This window comes from Ptychodera flava, chromosome 14 (assembly GCF_041260155.1).
Source record: "Ptychodera flava strain L36383 chromosome 14, AS_Pfla_20210202, whole genome shotgun sequence".
Classification (NCBI taxonomy): Eukaryota; Metazoa; Hemichordata; class Enteropneusta; family Ptychoderidae; genus Ptychodera; species Ptychodera flava.
The window spans coordinates 26,950,111-26,972,954 of NC_091941.1; the positions used below are offsets into that span (position 1 = coordinate 26,950,111).

The following is a 22,844-nucleotide window of genomic DNA, read 5'->3' on the forward strand; positions in this document are numbered from 1 at the left end:
CAAATTTTGTTTTAAGCTGACTCACTGTCATATTTCTCTACTTCGTAACATATACTTCTTGCCTAATGCAATGAGCAGAAGGTATAGTATCTCGGGCATCACATTTGAGATTTCGATTGTAAAACTTACTTCAGGGGAAAACTGATAGTATTTTCCTGGTTCTACAATAATGCTGCTACAAGCTCGCAGATTTTCATCGATTTATTCTGGAAAAAAGTTTCACTTCAGGCCCGGATTTCTTAATGACGCCATATTTTACTGCGAGCACGCAGCTGCCAGGTGATGGCAACCACAGGGGCAACACGTTTGATAAGGCCATTAGCATTAATTTGCATCATTACTTAATCTGCTCCTGTCGTGGAACTAAGATAATCCCAACACACCTTGGTCATTTAACCTTGGTCATTTGAACTGTGGCAGTCTGGTTACTTTTACGGTATTTACATTTGTCTTCAAGACACACAACTGGTTTATTTGTCATAAGCAATAGCGGGTGGTTATTCGACAGACTTTGTTTTTGAGGGACAAAACAAACATTTACAATTACTCCTCACAAATTGTGTTTGTGCTTACTCACTGTCACATTTCCCTACTTAGTAACTTTAAGAACTTCTTGCCCAATGGTAAATTTTATCGGAAGTAGACTATCTCGGTGGTCTATTGGATAAGTCATATTTGAGCTTCGCATTTTAAAAATTACTTCTTTGGGAAACTAATAGTATTTTCCTGGTTCTACGAGACTACTCCTACAAGCTCACACATTTTCCCTTGAAACAATGGGAAAAATACACATTTAAAACCAAATGCTGAACCAACGTTTTCATCAAACATATCATAAACTACAGCTAATTTCTAAACTTAGAACGCTATTTAGAAAGCGATAATTATCGTTTTATCCGATATATCCTTGGAAAAAAAATTCAACCTAAGGCCCGACTTTCTAAACTTCAGCTAATTTCTAAACTTAGAACGCTATTTAGAAAGTGATAATTATCGTTTTTATCCGATATATCCTTGGAAAAAAATTTCCAACCTAAGGCCCGACTTTCTAAACTTCAGCTAATTTCTAAACTTAGAACGCTATTTAGAAGGTGATAATTATCGTTTTATCCGATATGTCCCTGAAAAAATTTTTTTAACCTGGGGCCCGACTTTCTAAACTTTATAAACTACAGCTAATTTCTAAACTTTGAGCGCTATTTAGAAAGTGATAATTATCGTTTTTATCCGATATATCCTTGGGAAACTTTTTCCACTCCAAGCCCGACTTTCTAAACTACAGCTAATTTCTAAACTTAGAACGCTATTAGAAAGTGATAATTATTGTTTTGATCCGAAAATCCTGGAAAAAAATTTCAACCTAAGGCCCGACTTTCTAAACTTCAGCTAATTTCTAAACTTAGAACGCTATTTAGAAAGTGATAATTATCGTTTTTATCCGATATATCCTTGAAAAATTTTTTTAACCTGAGGCCCGACTTTCTAAACATTATAAACTACAGCTAATTTCTAAACTTTGAGCGCTATTTAGAAAGTGATAATTATCGTTTTTATCCGATATATCCTTGGAAAAAAATTTTCAACCTAAGGCCCGACTTTATAAACTTCAGCTAATTTCTAAACTTAGAACGCTATTTAGAAAGTGATAATTATCGTTTTTATCCGATATATCCTTGGAAAAATTTTTTTAACCTGAGGCCCGACTTTCTAAACTTTATAAACTACAGCTAATTTCTAAACTTTGAGCGCTATTTAGAAAGTGATAATTATCGTTTTTATCCGATATATCCTTGGAAAAAAAAATTCAACCTAAGGCCCGACTTTCTAAACTTCAGCTAATTTCTAAACTTAGAACGCTATTTAGAAAGTGATAATTATCGTTTTTATCCGATATATCCTTGGAAAAAATTTTCAACCTAAGGCCCGACTTTCTAAACTTCAGCTAATTTCTAAACTTAGAACGCTATTTAGAAAGTGATAATTATCGTTTTTATCCGATATATCCTTGGAAAATTTTTTTAACCTGGGGCCCGACTTTCTAAACTTTATAAACTACAGCTAATTTCTAAACTTTGAGCGCTATTTAGAAAGTGATAATTATCGTTTTTATCCGATATATCCTTGGGAAACTTTTCCCACTCCAAGCCCGACTTTCTAAACTACAGCTATTTTCTAAACTTAGAACGCTATTTAGAAAGTGATAATTATCGTTTTTATCCGATATATCCTTGGAAAAAATTTCAACCTAGGGCCAGACTTTCTAAACTTTCTAACTACAGCTATTTTCTAAACTTAGAACGCTATTTAGAAAGTGATAATTATCGTTTTTATCCGATATATCCTTGGAAAAAATTTTCAACCTAAGGCCCGACTTTCTAAACTTCAGCTAATTTCTAAACTTAGAACGCTATTTAGAAAGTGATAATATCGTTTTTATCCGATATATCCTTGGAAATTTTTTTTAACTGGGGCCCGACTTTCTAAACTTTATAAACTACAGCTAATTTCTAAACTTTGAGCGCTATTTAGAAAGTGATAATTATCGTTTTTATCCGATATATCCTTGGAAAAAAATTTCAACCTAAGGCCCGACTTTCTAAACTTCAGCTAATTTCTAAACTTAGAACGCTATTTAGAAAGTGATAATTATCGTTTTTATCCGATATATCCTTGGAAAATTTTTTTCAACCTAGGGCCAGACTTTCTAAACTTTCTAAACTACAGCTATTTTCTAAACTTAGAACGCTATTTAGAAAGTGATAATTATCGTTTTTTATCCGATATATCCTTGGAAAAAAAATTTCAACCTAAGGCCCGACTTTCTAAACTTCAGCTAATTTCTAAACTTAGAACGCTATTTAGAAAGTGATAATTATCGTTTTTATCCGATATATCCTTGGAAAATTTTTTTTAACCTGAGGCCCGACTTTCTAAACTTTATAAACTACAGCTAATTTCTAAACTTAGAGCGCTATTTAGAAAGTGATAATTATCGTTTTTATCCGATATATCCTTGGAAAAAAAATTCAACCTAAGGCCCGACTTTCTAAACTTCAGCTAATTTCTAAACTTAGAACGCTATTTAGAAAGTGATAATTATCGTTTTTATCCGATATATCCTTGGAAAAAATTTTCAACCTAAGGCCCGACTTTCTAAACTTCAGCTAATTTCTAAACTTAGAACGCTATTTAGAAAGTGATAATTATCGTTTTTATCCGATATATCCTTGGAAAATTTTTTTTAACCTGAGGCCCGACTTTCTAAACTTTATAAACTACAGCTAATTTCTAAACTTTGAGCGCTATTTAGAAAGTGATAATTATCGTTTTTATCCGATATATCCTTGGGAAACTTTTCCCACTCCAAGCCGACTTTCTAAACTACAGCTATTTTCTAAACTTAGAACGCTATTTAGAAAGTGATAATTATCGTTTTTATCCGATATATCCTTGGAAAAAATTTCAACCTAGGGCCAGACTTTCTAAACTTTCTAAACTACAGCTATTTCTAAACTTAGAACGCTATTTAGAAAGTGATAATTATCGTTTTTATCCGATATATCCTTGGAAAAAAAATTCAACCTAAGGCCCGACTTTCTAAACTTCAGCTAATTTCTAAACTTAGAACGCTATTTAGAAAGTGATAATCATCGTTTTATCCATATATCCTTGGAAAATTTTTTTTAACCTGGGGCCCGACTTTCTAAACTTTATAAACTACAGCTAATTTCTAAACTTTGAGCGCTATTTAGAAAGTGATAATTATCGTTTTTATCCGATATATCCTTGGAAAAAAAATTTCAACCTAAGGCCCGACTTTCTAAACTTCAGCTAATTTCTAAACTTAGAACGCTATTTAGAAAGTGATAATTATCGTTTTATCCGATATATCCTTGGAAAATTTTTTTCAACGTAGGGCCAGACTTTCTAAACTTTCTAAACTACAGCTAATTTTCTAAACTTAGAACGCTATTTAGAAAGTGATAATTATCGTTTTTATCCGATATATCCTTGGAAAAAATTTTTAACCCAGGGCCCGACATTCTAAACTTTATAAACTACAGCTAATTTCTAAACTTTAGAACGCTATTTAGAAAGTGATAATTATCGTTTTTATCCGATATATCCTTGGAAAAAAATTTTCAACCTAAGGCCCGACTTTCTAAACTTCAGCTAATTTCTAAACTTAGAACGCTATTTAGAAAGTGATAATTATCGTTTTTATCCGATATATCCTTGGAAAAATTTTTTTAACCTGGGGCCCGACTTTCTAGACTTTATAAACTACAGCTAATTTCTAAACTTTGAACGCTTTTTAGAAAGTGATAATTATCGTTTTTATCCGATATATCCTTGGAAAAAATTTTCAACCTAAGGCCCGACTTTCTAAACTTCAGCTAATTTCTAAACTTAGAACGCTATTTAGAAAGTGATAATTATCGTTTTTATCCGATATATCCTTGGAAAAAAAATTTCAACCTAAGGCCTGACTTTCTAAACTTTCTAAACTACAGCTAATTTCTAAACTTAGAACGCTATTTATTAAGTGATAATTATCGTTTTAGCCGATTTACGATATATCCTTGGAAAAAAATTTCAACCTAAGGCCCAACTTTCTAAACTACAGCTATTTCTAAACTTAGAACGCTATTTAGAAAGTGATAATTATCGTTTTTATCCGATATATCCTTGGAAAAATTTTTTAACCAGGGGCCCGACTTTCTAAACTTTATAAACTACAGCTAATTTCTAAACTTTGAGCGCTATTTAGAAAGTGATAATTATCGTTTTTATCCGATATATCCTTGGGAAACTTTTTCCACTCCAAGCCCGACTTTCTAAACTACAGCTAATTTCTAAACTTAGAACGCTATTAGAAAGTGATAATTATCGTTTTTATCCGATATATCCTGGAAAAAAAATTCAACGTTAGGCCCGACTTTCTAAACTTCAGCTAATTTCTAAACTTAGAACGCTATTTAGAAAGTGATAATTATCGTTTTTATCCGATATATCCTTGGAAAAAAATTTCAACCTAAGGCCCGACTTTATAAACTACAGCTAATTTCTAAACTTAGAACGCTATTTAGAAAGTGATAATCATCGTTTTATCCGATATATCCTTGGAAAATTTTTTTAACCTGGGGCCCGACTTTCTAAACTTTATAAACTACAGCTAATTTCTAAACTTTGAGCGCTATTTAGAAAGTGATAATTATCGTTTTTATCCGATATATCCTTGGAAAAAAAATTTCAACCTAAGGCCCGACTTTATAAACTTCAGCTAATTTCTAACTTAGAACGCTATTTAGAAAGTGATAATTATCGTTTTTATCCGATATATCCTTGGAAAAAAATTTCAACCTAAGGCCCGACTTTATAAACTACAGCTAATTTCTAAACTTAGAACGCTATTTAGAAAGTGATAATTATCGTTTTTATCCGATATATCCTTGGAAATTTTTTTTAACCTGGGGCCCGACTTTCTAAACTTTATAAACTACAGCTAATTTCTAAACTTTGAGCGCTATTTAGAAAGTGATAATTATCGTTTTTATCCGATATATCCTTGGAAAAAAATTTCAACCTAAGGCCCGACTTTCTAAACTTCAGCTAATTTCTAAACTTAGAACGCTATTTAGAAAGTGATAATTATCGTTTTTATCCGATATATCCTGGGAAAAATTTTTTCAACCTAGGGCAAGACTTTCTAAACTTTCTAAACCACAGCTATTTTCTAAACTTAGAACGCTATTTAGAAAGTGATAATTATCGTTTTTATCCGATATATCCTTGGAAAAAAATTTCAACCTAAGGCCCGACTTTCTAAACTACAGCTAATTTCTAAACTTAGAACGCTATTTAGAAAGTGATAATTATCGTTTTTATCCGATATATCCTTGGAAAATTTTTTTTAACCTGGGGCCCGACTTTCTAAACTTTATAAACTACAGCTAATTTCTAAACTTTGAGCGCTATTTAGAAAGTGATAATTATCGTTTTTATCCGATATATCCTTGGAAAAAAAATTTCAACCTAAGGCCCGACTTTATAAACTTCAGCTAATTTCTTAACTTGAACGCTATTTAGAAAGTGATAATTATCGTTTTATCCGATATATCCTGGGAAGAAAAATTTCAACCTAAGGCCCGACTTTATAAACTACAGCTAATTTCTAAACTTAGAACGCTATTTAGAAAGTGATAATCATCGTTTTTATCCGATATATCCTTGGAAATTTTTTTTTAACCTGGGGCCCGACTTTCTAAACTTTATAAACTACAGCTAATTTCTAAACTTTGAGCGCTATTTAGAAAGTGATAATTATCGTTTTTATCCGATATATCCTTGGAAAAAATTTCAACCTAAGGCCGACTTTATAAACTTCAGCTAATTTCTAAACTTAGAACGCTATTTAGAAAGTGATAATTATCGTTTTTATCCGATATATCTGGGAAAAATTTTTTCAACCTAGGGCAAGACTTTCTAACTTTCTAAACCACAGCTATTTTCTAAACTTAGAACGCTATTTAGAAAGTGATAATTATCGTTTTTATCCGATATATGCTTGGAAAAAATTTCAACCTAAGACCCGACTTTCTAAACTTCAGCTATTTTCTAAACTTAGAACGCTATTTAGAAAGTGATAATTATCGTTTTTATCCGATATATCCTTGGAAAAAAATTTCAACCTAAGGCCCGACTTTCTAAACTTTCTAAACTACAGCTTATTTCTAAACTTTAGCGCTATTTAGAAGTGATAATTATCGTTTTTGTCCGATATATCCTTGGAAAAAAAATTTCAACCTAAGGCCCGACTTTCTAAACTTCAGCTAATTTCTAAACTTAGAACGCTATTTAGAAAGTGATAATTATCGTTTTTATCCGATATATCCTTGGAAAAAAATTTCCAACCTAGGCCCGACTTTCTAAACTTCAGCTAATTTCTAAACTTAGAACTCTATTTAGAAAGTGATAATTATCGTTTTTATCCGATATATCCTTGGAAAAAAATTTCCAACCTTAGGCCCGACTTTCTAAACTTCAGCTAATTTCTAAACTTAGAACGCTATTTAGAAAGTGATAATTATCGTTTTTGTCCGATATATCCTTGGAAAAAATTTTTTAACCCAGGGCCCGACTTTCTAAACTTTCTAAACTACAGCTAATTTCTAAACTTTGAGCGCTATTTAGAAAGTGATAATTATCGTTTTTATCCGATATATCCTTGGAAAAAATTTCCAACCTAAGGCCCGACTTTTTAAACTTCAGCTATTTTCTAAACTTAGAACGCTATTTAGAAAGTGATAATTATCGTTTTTATCCGATATATCCTTGGAAAAAAAATTTCAACCTAAGGCCTGACTTTCTAAACTTTCTAAACTACAGCTAATTTCTAAACTTTGAGCGCTATTTAGAAAGTGATAATTATCGTTTTTTTCCGATATATCCTTGGAAAAAATTTTCAACCTAAGGCCCGACTTTCTAAACTTCAGCTAATTTCTAAACTTAGAACGCTATTTAGAAAGTGATAATTATCGTTTTTATCCGATATATCCTTGGAAAAAAATTTCCAACCTTAGGCCCGACTTTCTAAACTTCAGCTAATTTCTAAACTTAGAACGCTATTTAGAAAGTGATAATTATCGTTTTTATCCGATATATCCTTGGAAAAAATTTTCAACCTAAGGCCCAACTTTCTAAACTTTCTAAAACTACAGCTAATTTCTAAAATCAGCCTTGATCCACGGATACATCAGCACCAAAAAATTCTCTAACTTTCTGAGGTTCGTGTTACAGTCGGTATGATTTAAAAATACTTGCGATTAAATCGTTGTTTGACGCAGTTTTAAATGTTGACAATGCATTTGACTATTCAAAAACTAAAAGAAAATAGAGTTAATGTGCCACATAACAAGTTTGCCTTTTAAGGGCTGCCAAATTTGAAGAAGGGATTACGAGTAAAAGTTTGGAATAAATGAGACTCACACAAGGATTTCAAAGATAATGTTTTTATTTCCATCCCCTAAAAATTAAAAAATCTGAACCGGCGATTGTCTGAATATTACACCTGATTAAAACTGCAATAAAAAGTTTTGGTCGGGGCGCTAACGCGGAGATGCATGTATGACACCAATTTTCACCATTCGGAGAACTTCTGGAAATGTATTGTTTATGACACATTCTCCACGGGTTATGCGATTTATTGAAGAACATGTTCGTCGTCTTTGAGTTTGCAGAATTGAATTACGTTGACAGTATATAGCCTTGATATGTATGGGAAAATGTATGGTGCGTTTTTACTCAGACAATGACAACTTTTGAGGTATTTTTTGCTATTTTCATCATCTTATATGACTCGAATCTTTGGTTCAAAGTGAAAGTTCGGCATGTAAAATGTTTTATTGAACGAGACCGCATCGGTCAACAGTCAATGGTCTATACGTCGCATGGTCGCTATGGAAACCAGCAGTTTCCAAGAATAGCAGGCGAATTCCTCGAAGCATTATGCTCCCATGGGACTTTATCGGACCACGGTCCCACAGAGGGCTTTCAATTCGACAAAATGGAATTATTCACGTTTTTTGTCTGTCACTTCTGAACGTCAAATACATATGACCACGAAATTACTTCAGTCAAGTCACTTCAATTTGTAAATTTTGGTACATTTACATTTCAATGTATGTTTGACTCGTCACGAAACAAAGGTCGCAGTTCTGGTCCAAGGACGTTCACGCAGGGGTGCACTATCGACTCAAGTCTACCCCGAAAATTTTGAACGTTTTTTAAAGCCGATAGACGCAAGTTGCTGTGAAGACCAGCAGCCCAAAACTGACAGAAAGAGTCTCAGATTTAATAGTATGTATCGCATCGATATAACTTTTTTTTTTTTAAAAATGTTATGCTTTTAACTTTCTACACTAAACTGGAGGGACGGTACATCGTAATACAATACAGGACCTGTATAAATGTTTAGAACTTCTGTCGTCATATTTCCCGGTCGGATAAAGTTGCCTGCTTTAATTCACCGAAGCCTAGAATTGTATTTTACACAATGACTACATTCGGGCTTAGCGGTAGCCATATTTGCTTGGAAATGCCCAATCGGACAGGGCATGCAGTTTGCAGTCTGGATACTTTCGCGACTTCTAGGTCATTTTGGAACTGGGTTTTCTCGTTTCACATTCTGGCATCTCAGTGCCTGGTTTAGTCGTAGAGTGTACTACTGACCCTCTTTCAACACAGTGCATGCGTGATGGCTCAGATATTTTTGAAAAGGGACAAGCACCGGACAGACCGCGGATGTAGTTTTGTACGTGACATCCATGGACCACGGTCCCTCTACAAAACTCGGACTTGGCATCTCAGCAAAATGGTTCGCCGATTCGGCTACCTTCGAAACTTCAGTTCGATTTTTTTTTTGCGACAAACACGGCAGAATTAGCACGAAAAATCAGTAAGCCAATGAAAACACTTGCATTTTCCTACGCCATCACCGCTGACTTTACTTCAGTATGATAGTGACTCTATATTGCTAACTGCAGTGTCTACTATAGACAGTCGGATCCAGAGCAAAGTCGTTCGTGTAATCGTAAAAAGTTCAGGACAAAAATACAAGCTGTTGATTTCAAAAACAAATTTTATTTCGATGCTGGTTGTTATTTCCTGGGCGCTCTCGTTTCCTTACCTGTGTAAAAAGGATGCGTTGTTTCAAATACAACAAATTGACCGGGAAACATTCAAAACTTGTTATTCTTCACCCTCCCTAATATAAAATGGTTTACAATCTGGTTCTTCTATGTATCAGGTTTCGCAATCATGCTTTAGTTCATGTACGATGTCTACTATACGGCAAATGACGAATTCATTCAGAAAATTCCCCTGGCATATGTGGTCTGTGCCTGTGATATTACTAATACGTATCATGAACTTTATTTATTGTAAATGGCCACAATAATGTTCACTTGTTGCAATTTTTCACAAAGCACGTCCAACCACGGTCTACACGTCCGTGTCTTTCCAACCTTAGACCACGATCCGTGAGAGGTCTAGTGTCGAGGTCCAGCAGAGTTTGAGGTAGATTTCTTCAGAGCTGTACGCATACTGTACGCATGTGATAATATCTTACTGTGACCTGTCTACGACTAAGATTTTTTTATGGATTTTAGAGTTGCCTTAGGCAGACAAAGAGAGTTTGGAGCTGGTTTTAGGACTCAAGATTATTCAGTTACTCCCAGCCGCCGCTATTTCAGTTTGGCAAGTGTAGCAATGTTGTCACCGACAACTACCTCTGGGCACACATTTTTTGAGTTCAATACCCGCATCGTGCGGGCACATTTTGTCCAGTGCGGGCACAGTGCCCGTAAAGTGCTCGCACAGTGCTCGTAAAATGCTGGCACTTCACACCCAATTGTGCTGGCATAATGCGCTTAGAGTGCTGGCATTGTGCTCGCAAAATGCGAGCACAATGACAGGTTCTGCGTGGACTGTACTGTAAGTATTCTTCCAGTAGCAAACTTATACATTGTTTTGATGATATGACTTCTTGATCAATTATCAATTTTTCATTTAAAGGGGCTTTGGATGAGGAAAGAAACTCTGAGTCAACACAGAACAGCTTGAACTACTGCCACTATGTGACACACACAAACACAAAATATGACGATGAATTAATGACAACTTACGGTGGCCCAGGATTTTTGAGTCTTGGGCTGGCTAAATTTGTTAATGAGGCACTTTTTCTGGTGCTGCAAAATGCAAGATAGAAACAAAGGCAATAATCTTGAAAGATCTGAATAAACTATTACAGCAATATTTCCGAGCAGAGCAAAGATTAGTAGAATGTTGACTTTCTTGTGAAGCATGCAGTCTTCCCTACCATCATATCAAATCACGATGTTCTGCAGATCATTTTAGAAAATTTCAACACTCGGAGGAAATCTTTGACAATGGGAAGACTGCTGAAATTCCATGAGCATCAGTTTACTATTTATGGCACATGCATTGTCACTGCAGACAGAAATAATGGATTTTCTCATGATAGCATCAGGCACAGACATTCAGCCATATTTTAACTTGATCTTCGAAGAAAATTGATTCACTGCAGTGAACACGTTCATGACCATATTTACAGAGAACACGGTGTATGCACTTTGGCTGAACTACGCATAATGTCCACCTGCAGCTGAAATCAGTGACAATACAATGAACTTTGTCCTGTTGTAAAGATTGAATTACTCACGGCGAGGGGAAAGTATTGCCATCTGCTGATGCCCATCTCCTGAGTTCACTGCTGGGACTGAATGATTTCCTGGTCTGTTCTGGTGTGGAGGGCCTCTTTGCCATGGGGAAATTGTGGATTGGTTTCTTTGGCGTTCCATTGGCTATGGCTGGTTTGGAAGGCAGCACCATGTGCGTTGGTCGACTTGGAGTCACTGTAGATGCAAACAGAGCCATAACAATATGAGTCCATAATATGAAAATTATCAATGATGAGAATTGTTTCTAGGACAGGGACTAACTGGTGTTTTAACAGAAAAGTCAGAATATACAAGACATGATTTAAAAATTGTGCCTGAATAAAACTAAAATTACAAGCAATATAATTAAATATTTTTTAAGGAAATACACACAACCATCAGCATTGAAAGGGTCATACATGTCCAACCTGATCAGGTTTGCATACCGGTTTCTGAGATTGCTTTATCAGTAGTGCTACATCACTGATATTTCAATGAAATTTTTACATCATAATTAATAACAATATGTCTGTTACAAAAGGGGACACAATGATTTTCACATTCAAAGTAAACATGTTGCTCTGTTTTGAATTTTTGACAGAATCAACACCTTGTCATCTAAGTGATGCTACGGATGTAAAAACTGTTGCAGTGTACACCATATACGCTCAATGTCAGTTTAAGAAAAAAAGAAAATTAAAAAGGTCACTCAAGCATCCACCTTCTGTACAATCCATCATAACTGATCAAATATATTTCATTAGTCTGTCTTTCCATTTTCATTTTCTAGATTACTTCCACTATGAACAACCTTTTCACTGTAAACTGTCGTTTTCGGTTTACAAAGCATTTCAATAACACCTACATTTCAATATGGCAACCGACTGATCCTACGGCGACTCTTTTATCATCACAAAGTGTGCATTTAGACAATTCTTTGTTCCAGTTTGACAATATGATACTGAAGCTGTAAACCAGTCCTTCCTGATCATTTTTTATCATTTCTGATCATTTCTCAACTCAACAATTAAACTGTTCAACCTGAAACTTTTTGTTGTCGCATAAAATCGCCATCACTACAAACATGCAATATTTTTCATTTCTAAAAGCAAATGTAAAATTTTTATCTTCTTTTCACAGTATTTTGACAATGCTACTGATTAAATATGTTAAGATGTTACCAATGCCATCAATAATGTACATCCAACAATAACACAGTGAAAGGGAGAAGAATATGACCTAGGTACCATGGGGGCTGAGTCAACATCTGTTTCTTTTCGTTCAGACCAAATTCAGACATCATCTATTACTGAAATAATATTCAGTTTAGCCCAGACAAGGCATTCAATGTTCTGATGTTCCTTATTGAAGGATATTTTATAACAATATGCCTTTTACAGCCATTGGCTGGCATACATTTATGCATAACATGAGCCAGAGGGCATGGAAAAAAAATTCTGTGGCCTCGCAATGTTGTTTAGTTAAACGTTCAGAACAGACACAGAGACTGGATATCTGGGTTTCAAGGAGCCAATTCAACAGGTGTGATGTTCACTATTGGGTAACTGTCAAGAGCAAATCCAAACAATGGTTTATCAAATCCCCAGCGCTTGGATACCCTTGCTTCAACAATTGTCTGAAAATTTTATGGATTACTTTATGAGTGCACTGACATAATATCTCTCATTGTGTTTTCACTTAGCATGTACAGGCAGGCAATGTTTACTTTCAAATTTAACAACTTTGGTGAGTAGATGCCACTGTTTCCAATACGCAATACTGCATGACACAATCCAAACTGTAGGCAATATTTTGTTGATAGGAAGTAGTGAGTATCCTAAATGAAATGAAATCTGAGTTTGAATTAGCAGATTTCATTCTGTAGATTAAAATTAAAGATATCTACCACGTCAAGTGTGGTAATGAGAATTACACACAAATTTAACATTCTGAAACATTTAAATTTTTAGTTGAAATATAACTGACCCTTGGCATTATTTATTTCATTTATATGAAAGTCAGACTGGTACAATTTTGTTCTACACAGATGCAGACTCATTTCATGGAGGCGACAGAGTGCATCATTTTGAGTGTTTCCCAGCTTTGATTGTTGTTTCTGTTGCAATCTGTGCTTTCATAGGAAATTACACAATGTCTGAATCATAGAATCAACATCATTCAGTTAGCCTAGTTAAAAGTGTGACTGATATGCCGTTCATACACAGGCCATTGAAACGTCTCTGAAACGGTTCTGGGCCAATACTGACACAGAAAGTTATGTGTGGACACTCCGAAGTGGTTCTGAAGCGTTTCAGATTTGAGACGGTTTAGTCGGTCCGACCAGAGCCGTTGTAGGGATTAACTCTATCCGCAAATCGCTGTGTGGACAGACTGAGCCGCTTCAGAAGCGTTTCAAACGCCCTCACGCGACAGGTATTTGTAACATAAAACAAACAACAACCAATATACAATATTCACTTTCGCCATGGCTGCCGAACACAGTACTACATCTCGCGGTATACTGGTCCGACGAAGAGATAAGCTTGCTACCAAAAACCCTATCAATTCGACAGAAAAAAATTCATTACGATTTGAAAAACGTCGAATTAATAGGAAATTAAAACTGCCGAAATAATTTAGTGGTCGAATTTAATTTGGAACGACGAGGATGAAATTTAAGCGAGACATGTTTGCCATGTTGAGACTGCTTCAAAGCATGGACTGTGAAATTTTGTGAGGTCGACAAATTTCGTAACAAAAAAACCTCAAACGCACGTTGGTGTCACATCAAAATCAAAGTGGCCGCGATTACAAACGGAACAATCTGTGAGACTGCCACCGGCCGCTCGACGGACGACACGTAAGTTGACATCGTGTGCCAGCCCTTGGAAATATATTGTAACTCCTTGACAGGCAGATGAGATAGTCTTATAGCGTTTGATGCATTGAAAGTTTGTAAAAATAATAAAAAATGACATCACCGATCATAAGAAACGTGGTGTTGAAGATAATATTTTTAAAAGAAGACTATGACGACCATATTTCTGTAAGTATTATCTAACTTTAGAAAACCAACATCTGAAGATTTACTTCCACCAACACTTTTGGATTTGTTCCACTCTTTATTATAAGATTAGTCGAATTTCTGGAAAGTAGGTGTACATTTTCGATGTCTGTGTATCGTCTACACCGAAGTCATATCCGAAAGAGTATAATCAGTTCGCGACCGCGTAAACCTCTCTCTCCCTCTCTCTCTCTCTCCGGCATTTCAATGTTTTATATTGTCGACATTTATATATCAGTCTGAAGTTTCAGGTCACTGCTCATTGCAAGTAGTTGATGTCAATTTTTCCGTATCGGGCATGGTCTCTATCGTCACTCTAATTGTTAGTGTTTTCCTGTTATATTCCATATCAAACTCAAAACACAACGTGAACAACGCTGATAATATATTGCATATTTCGTATCGAAAACCGGTAAAGTTCGTAACTGGTGACATGTCACGCCCTGGAGAAAGTTCATCACCATCGATCGAATGTCCGTGGCGCTTTTGCTTCCAAATAGACATATTGAAATGCACAGGGAACTTCGCGGTATGGCAATTATATGAACTTTACCTTGAAGAAAGTCTGTGACTTTAAACTGGCCGTACAACCAACAATAAACATGGCGAGCAATGATACCGATTTCAGAGACTTCGATTTTTTTTTCATTGCGACCTCGACCGCTGGTGAGAGCGAGTCGTCTATTTTTTTCCCACTGGTTATTTGGCTTTGAATTTTCAATTGCCATCTTGCGCTAAGTTAAAGCTAAAAACAAGACGGGCGTTCTCTGTAAATCAATAAGCCTTTTGAATATGAAAAAATCGGACATCTGAACCTCAACACGCAGCTTGAAAGTTGTTCTCCGAATCAGGACAGGGACATCGGCCCGGGACATCGGTGAGGCCGGATTTCACGTAGTAGCTATGAAACCGACGGCTCTGTCTATGGTTCGTTGTAAGAAACCATGCGATGTACGCTCCCTGGGCCGTGGAATTTCGCCGTACCGCCTCTACAGACTACACCGTCTATTACCTAACCATGCTATTAAACAATCACACGATAGTTCAGTAACATATATCTTCATTAATCTACCGATCATCCACCGTCGAACACTTCGCAAACAATGGTCGCGGTCACGGATTCAAGGACGTTCACAAGAAGAAATTATCAATAAGTGGCGCGCAGAATTATTTTTACTGGTTTTGAGAACTTCTAAAATAACTTGTAATCTGTATATCTTCACAAATCGAACTGATATTGTATACCTATCACCGTCGAGAACCGATATTGTATACCTATCACCGTCGAAGTTTATGTCTTTCACTGTAGAGTTCTTTTTATCCAAAACACATATTCAGAAGAGTCCCACAGAGCAGTCAAATGAAAGGATAATTGCTTCAAGCGAATGAAATTGCACGAAAGAATGAAATCAACAGCACACCATGGACGTGATTTAAAACAATAGAGCTTGTGAATAGGACTATTTGAGTAAAAAGTGCCGTTTTTCTCGCAATTTTAGCAACTGTAACGACCCTTTATTCTTTAATACCTTTCCATAATTGAATTAAACTAGGTTTAGGGCTTATACACACAGTGTACACTGATGTACAGAACTTTAAAAAGTATTCTGCTGGTAACGAACAGGGGTTTACACTCTAATGGGTGCAGTAAAACAATGGACACGTCCATAGATTCAAGGACGTTCACGGGAGACACGATGGCAAATAGTGCAGTGTCGTAAAATTGCTTAGACTAGTTTTAAGAACAGTACAATATCTGGTCATCGGTGTACCGCTACCTGTGAATCGAAACGACAAGTGTAGACCTATAGCTTCGAAATTTTATGGGAGAGACACCACGACTGAGACCGACAGTAGCATAACAAACTATTCCCAATTGTGCGTCGTGTTTAATACAGACATCTCTGTAGGTGATTCTGGTTTCTCTTGAATCAAAAGTCCGACATTGACAAAATTGACATAAATAAGTCCGAAAAGTTATGTTTTATTCAACTAACTGATTCATCTCCTTTGATTCCCCTATTAGCTACATGTAAACAGTCCGGAAAGACTGACATCGATGTCTCCCGGGCCCCCATTTCTTCACCGTTTTGCAAAACATCTCATCAGCCGGACGCATGGGCAATATCTTTGTACGTTGGTCAAAACTAATGACAGTATAGGTCAGGATGTAACATCGGTCAAAGTAATATTGAATATGGAAGACGAAAATGCTTTCATTGATTGACAAAAATGAGAGGGAACGAGTCAGTAAATATCGAACCATAAAGGGGAGATCGAGACTGCCATCCCCCATGATTAATCAACTGGGAACAAAATATATATTTCGATCAACAGACTTACACAACCAGAGACAGCATTTTATTCAGCTGTAAAATAAGTCACCGCCTTTCCTATAATAACACCCCGTTTGCGTTTCGATCTACTCTGCTCTGTCTCCAATCGGTATGGCCGTCCGGGTTTCGCCTGCCGTACTGACTGATACATGGTTATTTCTTCACATATTTTTTCATCGTTTGGCATAAAATACAGCATCTCTTTGGTGCACAAGGCAAATCAACGTTTAGAAGGAAAGTCACAGGAGGTTAGGATATTATATATATACCGTAGGTGAAATTAGAATGGAATGTTGAAGATGAAAAGACTTTTATCAGTCGACAAAAATTGCCATAAACCGAGAATTGAGATTGTCTATATGATTTATTAATTGGGAACAAAAATATTCGATTGAGTCATTAAGTTTGTGTTTGATTCGTTTTAAATGTGTTCCTACATTCTTATCCGATTGTTTGTGTTAATAAAAATGTTTGTTTCGCCTCGGATATTTGTAGGGAAGTTTGGATTAGTGTGGACGGTATGTTTTGTTTGTGTGAGGAAAGCTTATGGCGAGGCGAAACAAACATTTTTATTAACACAAACATCGGATAAGAATGTAGGAACACAATTTAGAAACGAATAAAACACAAACTCGACACAAAAATATTTTGGATAGTTCGGTGGGGAGCCTCTTTCACATTCTTTACAGCCAGTACGACGTCGTTCGTTTCAGCCATCTTGTTATGCAGTATGCTTGGCCATACACACCTTTTGAACTCGAGAGGGCGCATTAAGACGTCTTAAATATCAAAACAATGGCTTAATTTTGTGAGTATGGACACGAGCGGACCCAAACTATTAATCCCCTGTGTTTACAAATCACAAATAAAGTCGCTGAAAGTTTCAATTTTTGCCTGTATGAACGAAGTATGAGGGTAGGCCACTGTCCACTGTGGTAATAGTTGCAACTGAATTCAAGTATGGACTAAATATATTTTGCAACCATGACTGTACACAATGCATTGTGGGTTTGCAAGTCTAATACCCTGCATTTCAACATGCTTCACAGAGAAAATGAGAAAATTGACTGATTTTAAAGAAAACTGCATAATATAACCAATATGGAATTCCTAAAATTGCATATAGTATTTCAACATACAATATACTTTTTCTCCGGATAAAAAAGTTATTGGAAATATCATCAAAAGTGTCAGCTATTGTCCATTTAACATTCTGTAAACAGGTTACTAATCAGACAATTTGCAAACTGTCATTGTTAGTCTATTGTAAGCAGTAGAGTTTGTGTACAGGGCAAGCTTATTATATTCAGAGTCTTGTCACTGCTTCGAGACGCACTGGTCCCGTCAGGTTTTGTTGTAGGAGTTACCAAATAAACAAGCCATTTTTTGAAACTATGGAAACAATCACTGTGGTTACATTGGAACTACAACACTTAAAAGGCATTTCACCCGTGAAATCACTCAGCATCAGGGCAAATTAAAATTCTTGTATCGATCAGATCATCGGAAGTCCAATTTATGGGACTGTAAAAATTTTGCCTCTTTTACTTGTACCACCCACCAGCATTTACTGTATATTCTTTCGCATTGGGGGGTGTGGGGTGTGTGTGTGTCAGAGTTCATGACTTTCAGAATGAATTTACTACTATGTTGCCAATGCACTTCCATAAGTTTTACTTGATTTGATCCCTATAACTGGCAGTAATCTGCATACAAGATATTTATTTTTAGAATATTATCGATAAATTTCCAATTTATACAGAAAGTAACATATGCTGATGTGTTTATGGCACACAACATGTGTTAACAAGATTCAAGCTGCAAAGAAGGAGGATTAAACCTTGTGCCTTTCCTGTAGTTTTATTAAGCGTACAATATAAATTTTGAAATAATCTTTAAATTTGGTATTTCATTATACTAGATAGCTGCAGAGCATTTCTCTCAGTATAGTTAGAGGATTTATGAAGTGTGTTTACAACATCAAATGCTAATTTCTACCAACTTCATGGTTGAGAATTGGCCACATATCCAATCAGACAATGTCAGCTACTGTGATTTATAAATTAACATACCAACGATAATGATCTCTGATATCGCTAAAAGACTAGAGTTTCGATGAATTTTTGTCAAGTACGAGAGTGTAAGCTCATTTTTGTAAGGTATGAAGGGATCTTAGACAGAAACCTTCTTTAGTTGATATATTACTGCTTGGTGACATCATACCACGATAGTTTTCAAAATACATAAAACTTGCTTGAATGCTTTAATACCAGGATGACAACACAAAGCTAAAGGGGTGGCTTGGTAAATACGACTTTGATAGGTTGCATCATAGGAATAAACTACATCATAAAAGCTTCTAGACACTGTAAATATGGGTTTGGCTGGACAGTCTCACTCTGAGTGTATGCGAAGTACACTGTCTCCATCTAAACATGAACCAACAGTTTTATTTCATTTGTACTGGTCACCATGGTTCAAACACTTGACATACAGTGATCATACACTTGAGTAAGTCAATGTCGTAATTCAACATCTGCTTGAGTTCAATGTTGTATGTTGATTCAAATACTGATAAAAGTTTTATTTGTCCAAATTCAAATCTGTACTGACACTTTGACGAAGTCAAGTACAACACAAATACAAGAATAACATACATGTAGGCAATGCAAAACAATTAAAACATGTTCAAATATTGCTTGGTACTCTCCTCCTGACATGTGGATTCGATTTTGCGTTTGAAAATGAACATTTTACACTGACACTTTGAAGTCGAAAGGAGTTTTTAGATTTTTTCAACTTGTCAACATGATATGAAGGCCACAACAAAAATAAAAATATTAATCTGGCAATACTTGGTGATATTTACTGATTTATGATTGCACCACTCCAAGCTAGCTTAATGCTAATGCTAACAAATACCTATATGCATTCAACTCACACTTTGTAGAACGTTTGCCTTCAAGAGTAGCCAACCTCCTGACGACATCAGCCAAAGCAGTCTTGAGACACACAATGTCATCTGCCTGCTGTGAAACTTTCTTTTCCAGTGCCGCAACTCGGTCCGCTGTGTCTCCATCGAGCAAATCCTCTGAAATAAGAACCAGGCATCAGAAAATGTTATGATTTATTATTAACACTTTCAATTTGCAATGTGTATATATGTAAGATAATTGTTGTTAAAACATGCATATACTGACCATCTCCCACAAGCCACCTAGAAATTTCGTGCACTGTACTTTGTAAAGGATTTGAATGTTAGTTCGGAAAAGTAATTTCTCTCATTTTATACCAATATTTCTGAAGAGAAGGAAAAGTGTTCTGTAAAAAGTTTAGTACAAACCTTTGCTTGTGCCAGCTGCAATGAAGACAAGTCATATTGATGTTACTTTCATTTTCACATGTAATCATGCATATTCCTTTCTAACCATGCATGTCAATAATCAATGATTGCAAATTTTGAATTTGCCTTTTATTTAATTATTAGGAATATTTTGAGCCACAAAATAGACCAGTTGGCAGCTGCCCAGGTAGATTTAATGATGTGTACAGTCTAATTCCACATTCACTGGGAATATCTCATTTCTGTTCTACGCCAGTATACCTACGACATGCTGGCCAGTGATACATTTGGGCTACAGCATAATTACTGATTGGTTGGGACCTGTCATGGCCTGAGTACACTTTAGGACCAGGGACCGGTCTCTACGGGTCAAAGGGCAGTAACCGCTATTTGTTGCTGCCATCAACCCTTCTGACACTGTCAACAATTTGTAGGTACCTCTTACATGTGTTGTGGAATTTACCGGGTGTAATGTAATGAGTAATGAGGGGCGAGATGTGGTGGTTGTACATGTACCAACAGGCGATCAAATATCATCTGATTTGGATTTATAATATATTACCTTGTTACTTGAGTTTAGCTGAACCTTGTGCTGCAGAAAATGAAGGTTCTAACTTTTCTTTGTATGTTGCTAAGAAACAACTAGATATGAGCCTAAAAGTGTGGTATTGACACAAACAGAAGCAGGTAACTGAAAGGAGTGGCAGCATGTTTCCAAAGCAATGACACCATTGGCTAAAGACCCAGAACTACAATGAGATAGTACGATTTGGAAAAGTTAAACTGACTTGTCTTCTGGAATAGTTGAACTTGAATCTTTAAAACCATACACTGACAGAAAATTACTTTATTTCACATGCTGCTTTGAGACAAAGTGCTATTCAGTGTACCTCAACTCATCAATACACAAACTACCTGGCCAGATTTGTGAGTATCGAGGTGAAAGGTAAAGAGTCCATAAACACTACCATCAACTTGGTGTAAGGCCCGGTATCAGAACCACAAGTCAATAATAGAGTAATGACAATACAAAGGAAAGTATCAAATGACCTATTGTGTGGAAAACGAATGGATGTCCATCCATAATAACACGATACATTTATTGTTTGTGCAGCCTTGCAATGATAACACAGATACCATTATATGTAATCGCATTGACTGCTACATTTGTATAATGCTTCATTACCAGTTCCATTTCCAATGCGGCAGAAACTCTACAATGCATGTAGGGGTTCAAATTATTACAAATTTTCCTACTTCAAAATTTGCAGCTCAACCTATTCAAAGAAAACTACTGATTTATGGTATTTTCTCTCCGGCTGAGGGTACTTCACCTGCTGAATTACAGTCTGGGGTAACACTCCACCCAAAAATGATCAAAATTATTGGAGACGTGACAGCTAACAGGTGCTCTACTAAGTAGCTGAACTTTTGACAACCTTACTGTACTCAAATAAGACTGTTTTGTGCCTGGCAACTGCAAGTTTCTTAAAACTGAAATGACAGACATCACATTACATGACTGCAATAGCAATGTATCCAGACTAAAACACGACCAAGATGGCTAAGAAAAACTAAATTATAAATTGGTCATAAATTTTAGAAGCAGATATACTAGTTGATACAGTGTGTACATAAAAAATAATATACATGATCTTGGGTGTTAAACTAAATTAAAGACAGAAATCTTAACAATGCTGGAAATTTTATTTTAAATTTTCCATCCACATTACTGTTTTGTCTAACATACTTGGTATGTTTTGTTATCTTACAATACCAGCATATTAGTAATAACCTACAACAACGGAGGAAAATAAAATTTACTTCTATCAACAACACATCTTCTTCTAACTTTGATGCTCAAATGAACATGAATATGTAAGCCTACTGAAATATTAACCCAATTTTCAACATTGCATGGGATGTAACCTTGGAAACAGAACAGAATGATGATCAAGACAATATCAGTACTTTGAATCCCATCATTCATGTGATGTGATGTGATTGTCTGTAGGGTCAAGTAAAGTTTTCTCTACTAGCAAGTCTCAATCTGCAGGGCTAAAGCATGGAACAAGCAGCAAACACACTGCACACTGCTGTTGAGCTGACTACTAAGGCTTGCAGAGCAAATTCCTGGCATAATCTCACATAAACTGAATGTCTATACATGGTGTCAACCTAAGTTCAACGAATAAATGTGGTAAAGTGATTCTTGAAATAAATTGGCTTTTCACAAACTATTCCTTTTCACATTTTCTTTTCCAATAGTGTAAATGTTTTCAGAAATTCATCTTCATTAGAACTGGTACACTAATTAAGACTAGTTTTCATATCTTAATTTTTGAAATTCAACTCATCATATTGAGCAGTGATAACTATTACCATCTAAATAACCCCCTCCTTAATCAAAGGCAAAAAACAAACATACGCCTAAACAAAAGTTTTGGGGCAATACAAAATGTTTATAAATTAATATCTGTATGGATGTTGAAATTTTGAAGATCTAAATTATACATTAAACTGTGGAATCATCATAGGTTTTACACGTACATATGGGTGTTTTTGCACATGTATTATGATTGACTGGCCAGTCTGAGACAGTTACATGTAACACATGTGCTTCACACATGCAGGTCTGCATGGTGTACGCAGTGCATAAATCAACCAATTCATTATTGCTTAAAAAATCACTCCAACAAAAAAACGATCATCTCTCCTGGCATAAAGTTTGAACATGATTTTAAACACTGACAATCGGCATGGTTGACAAATATTTTTGAACAAAAGGTCCTAACTGCAACTGTCAACCATTAAATGTTACAACACTACCGTAATTTAGTAAAAAATGTTGGCATCTTGCC

General features: G+C 35.7%; 1 protein-coding gene across 9 annotated transcripts in view; it reads right to left on the reverse strand.

Annotated features, from left to right (window-relative positions):
* Positions 1-22,844, reverse strand: part of LOC139149953 (77 kDa echinoderm microtubule-associated protein-like) — a 64,674-nt gene that overhangs the window by 23,634 nt on the left and 18,196 nt on the right. For 5 of the 9 annotated variants that reach the window (XM_070722040.1, XM_070722039.1, XM_070722035.1 and 2 more), the window contains 3 exons: positions 19,582-19,731; positions 11,243-11,435; positions 10,686-10,748 (listed from right to left, as the gene is read on the reverse strand). In XM_070722040.1, coding sequence (XP_070578141.1) covers positions 10,686-10,748; positions 11,243-11,435; positions 19,582-19,731 — 406 coding nt within the window. Of the gene's footprint in view, positions 1-10,685; positions 10,749-11,242; positions 11,436-19,581; positions 19,732-19,983; positions 19,999-22,844 lie in introns of all 9 variants that reach the window. The other 4 variants (XM_070722034.1, XM_070722038.1, XM_070722036.1 and 1 more) reach the window with 1 other exon arrangement.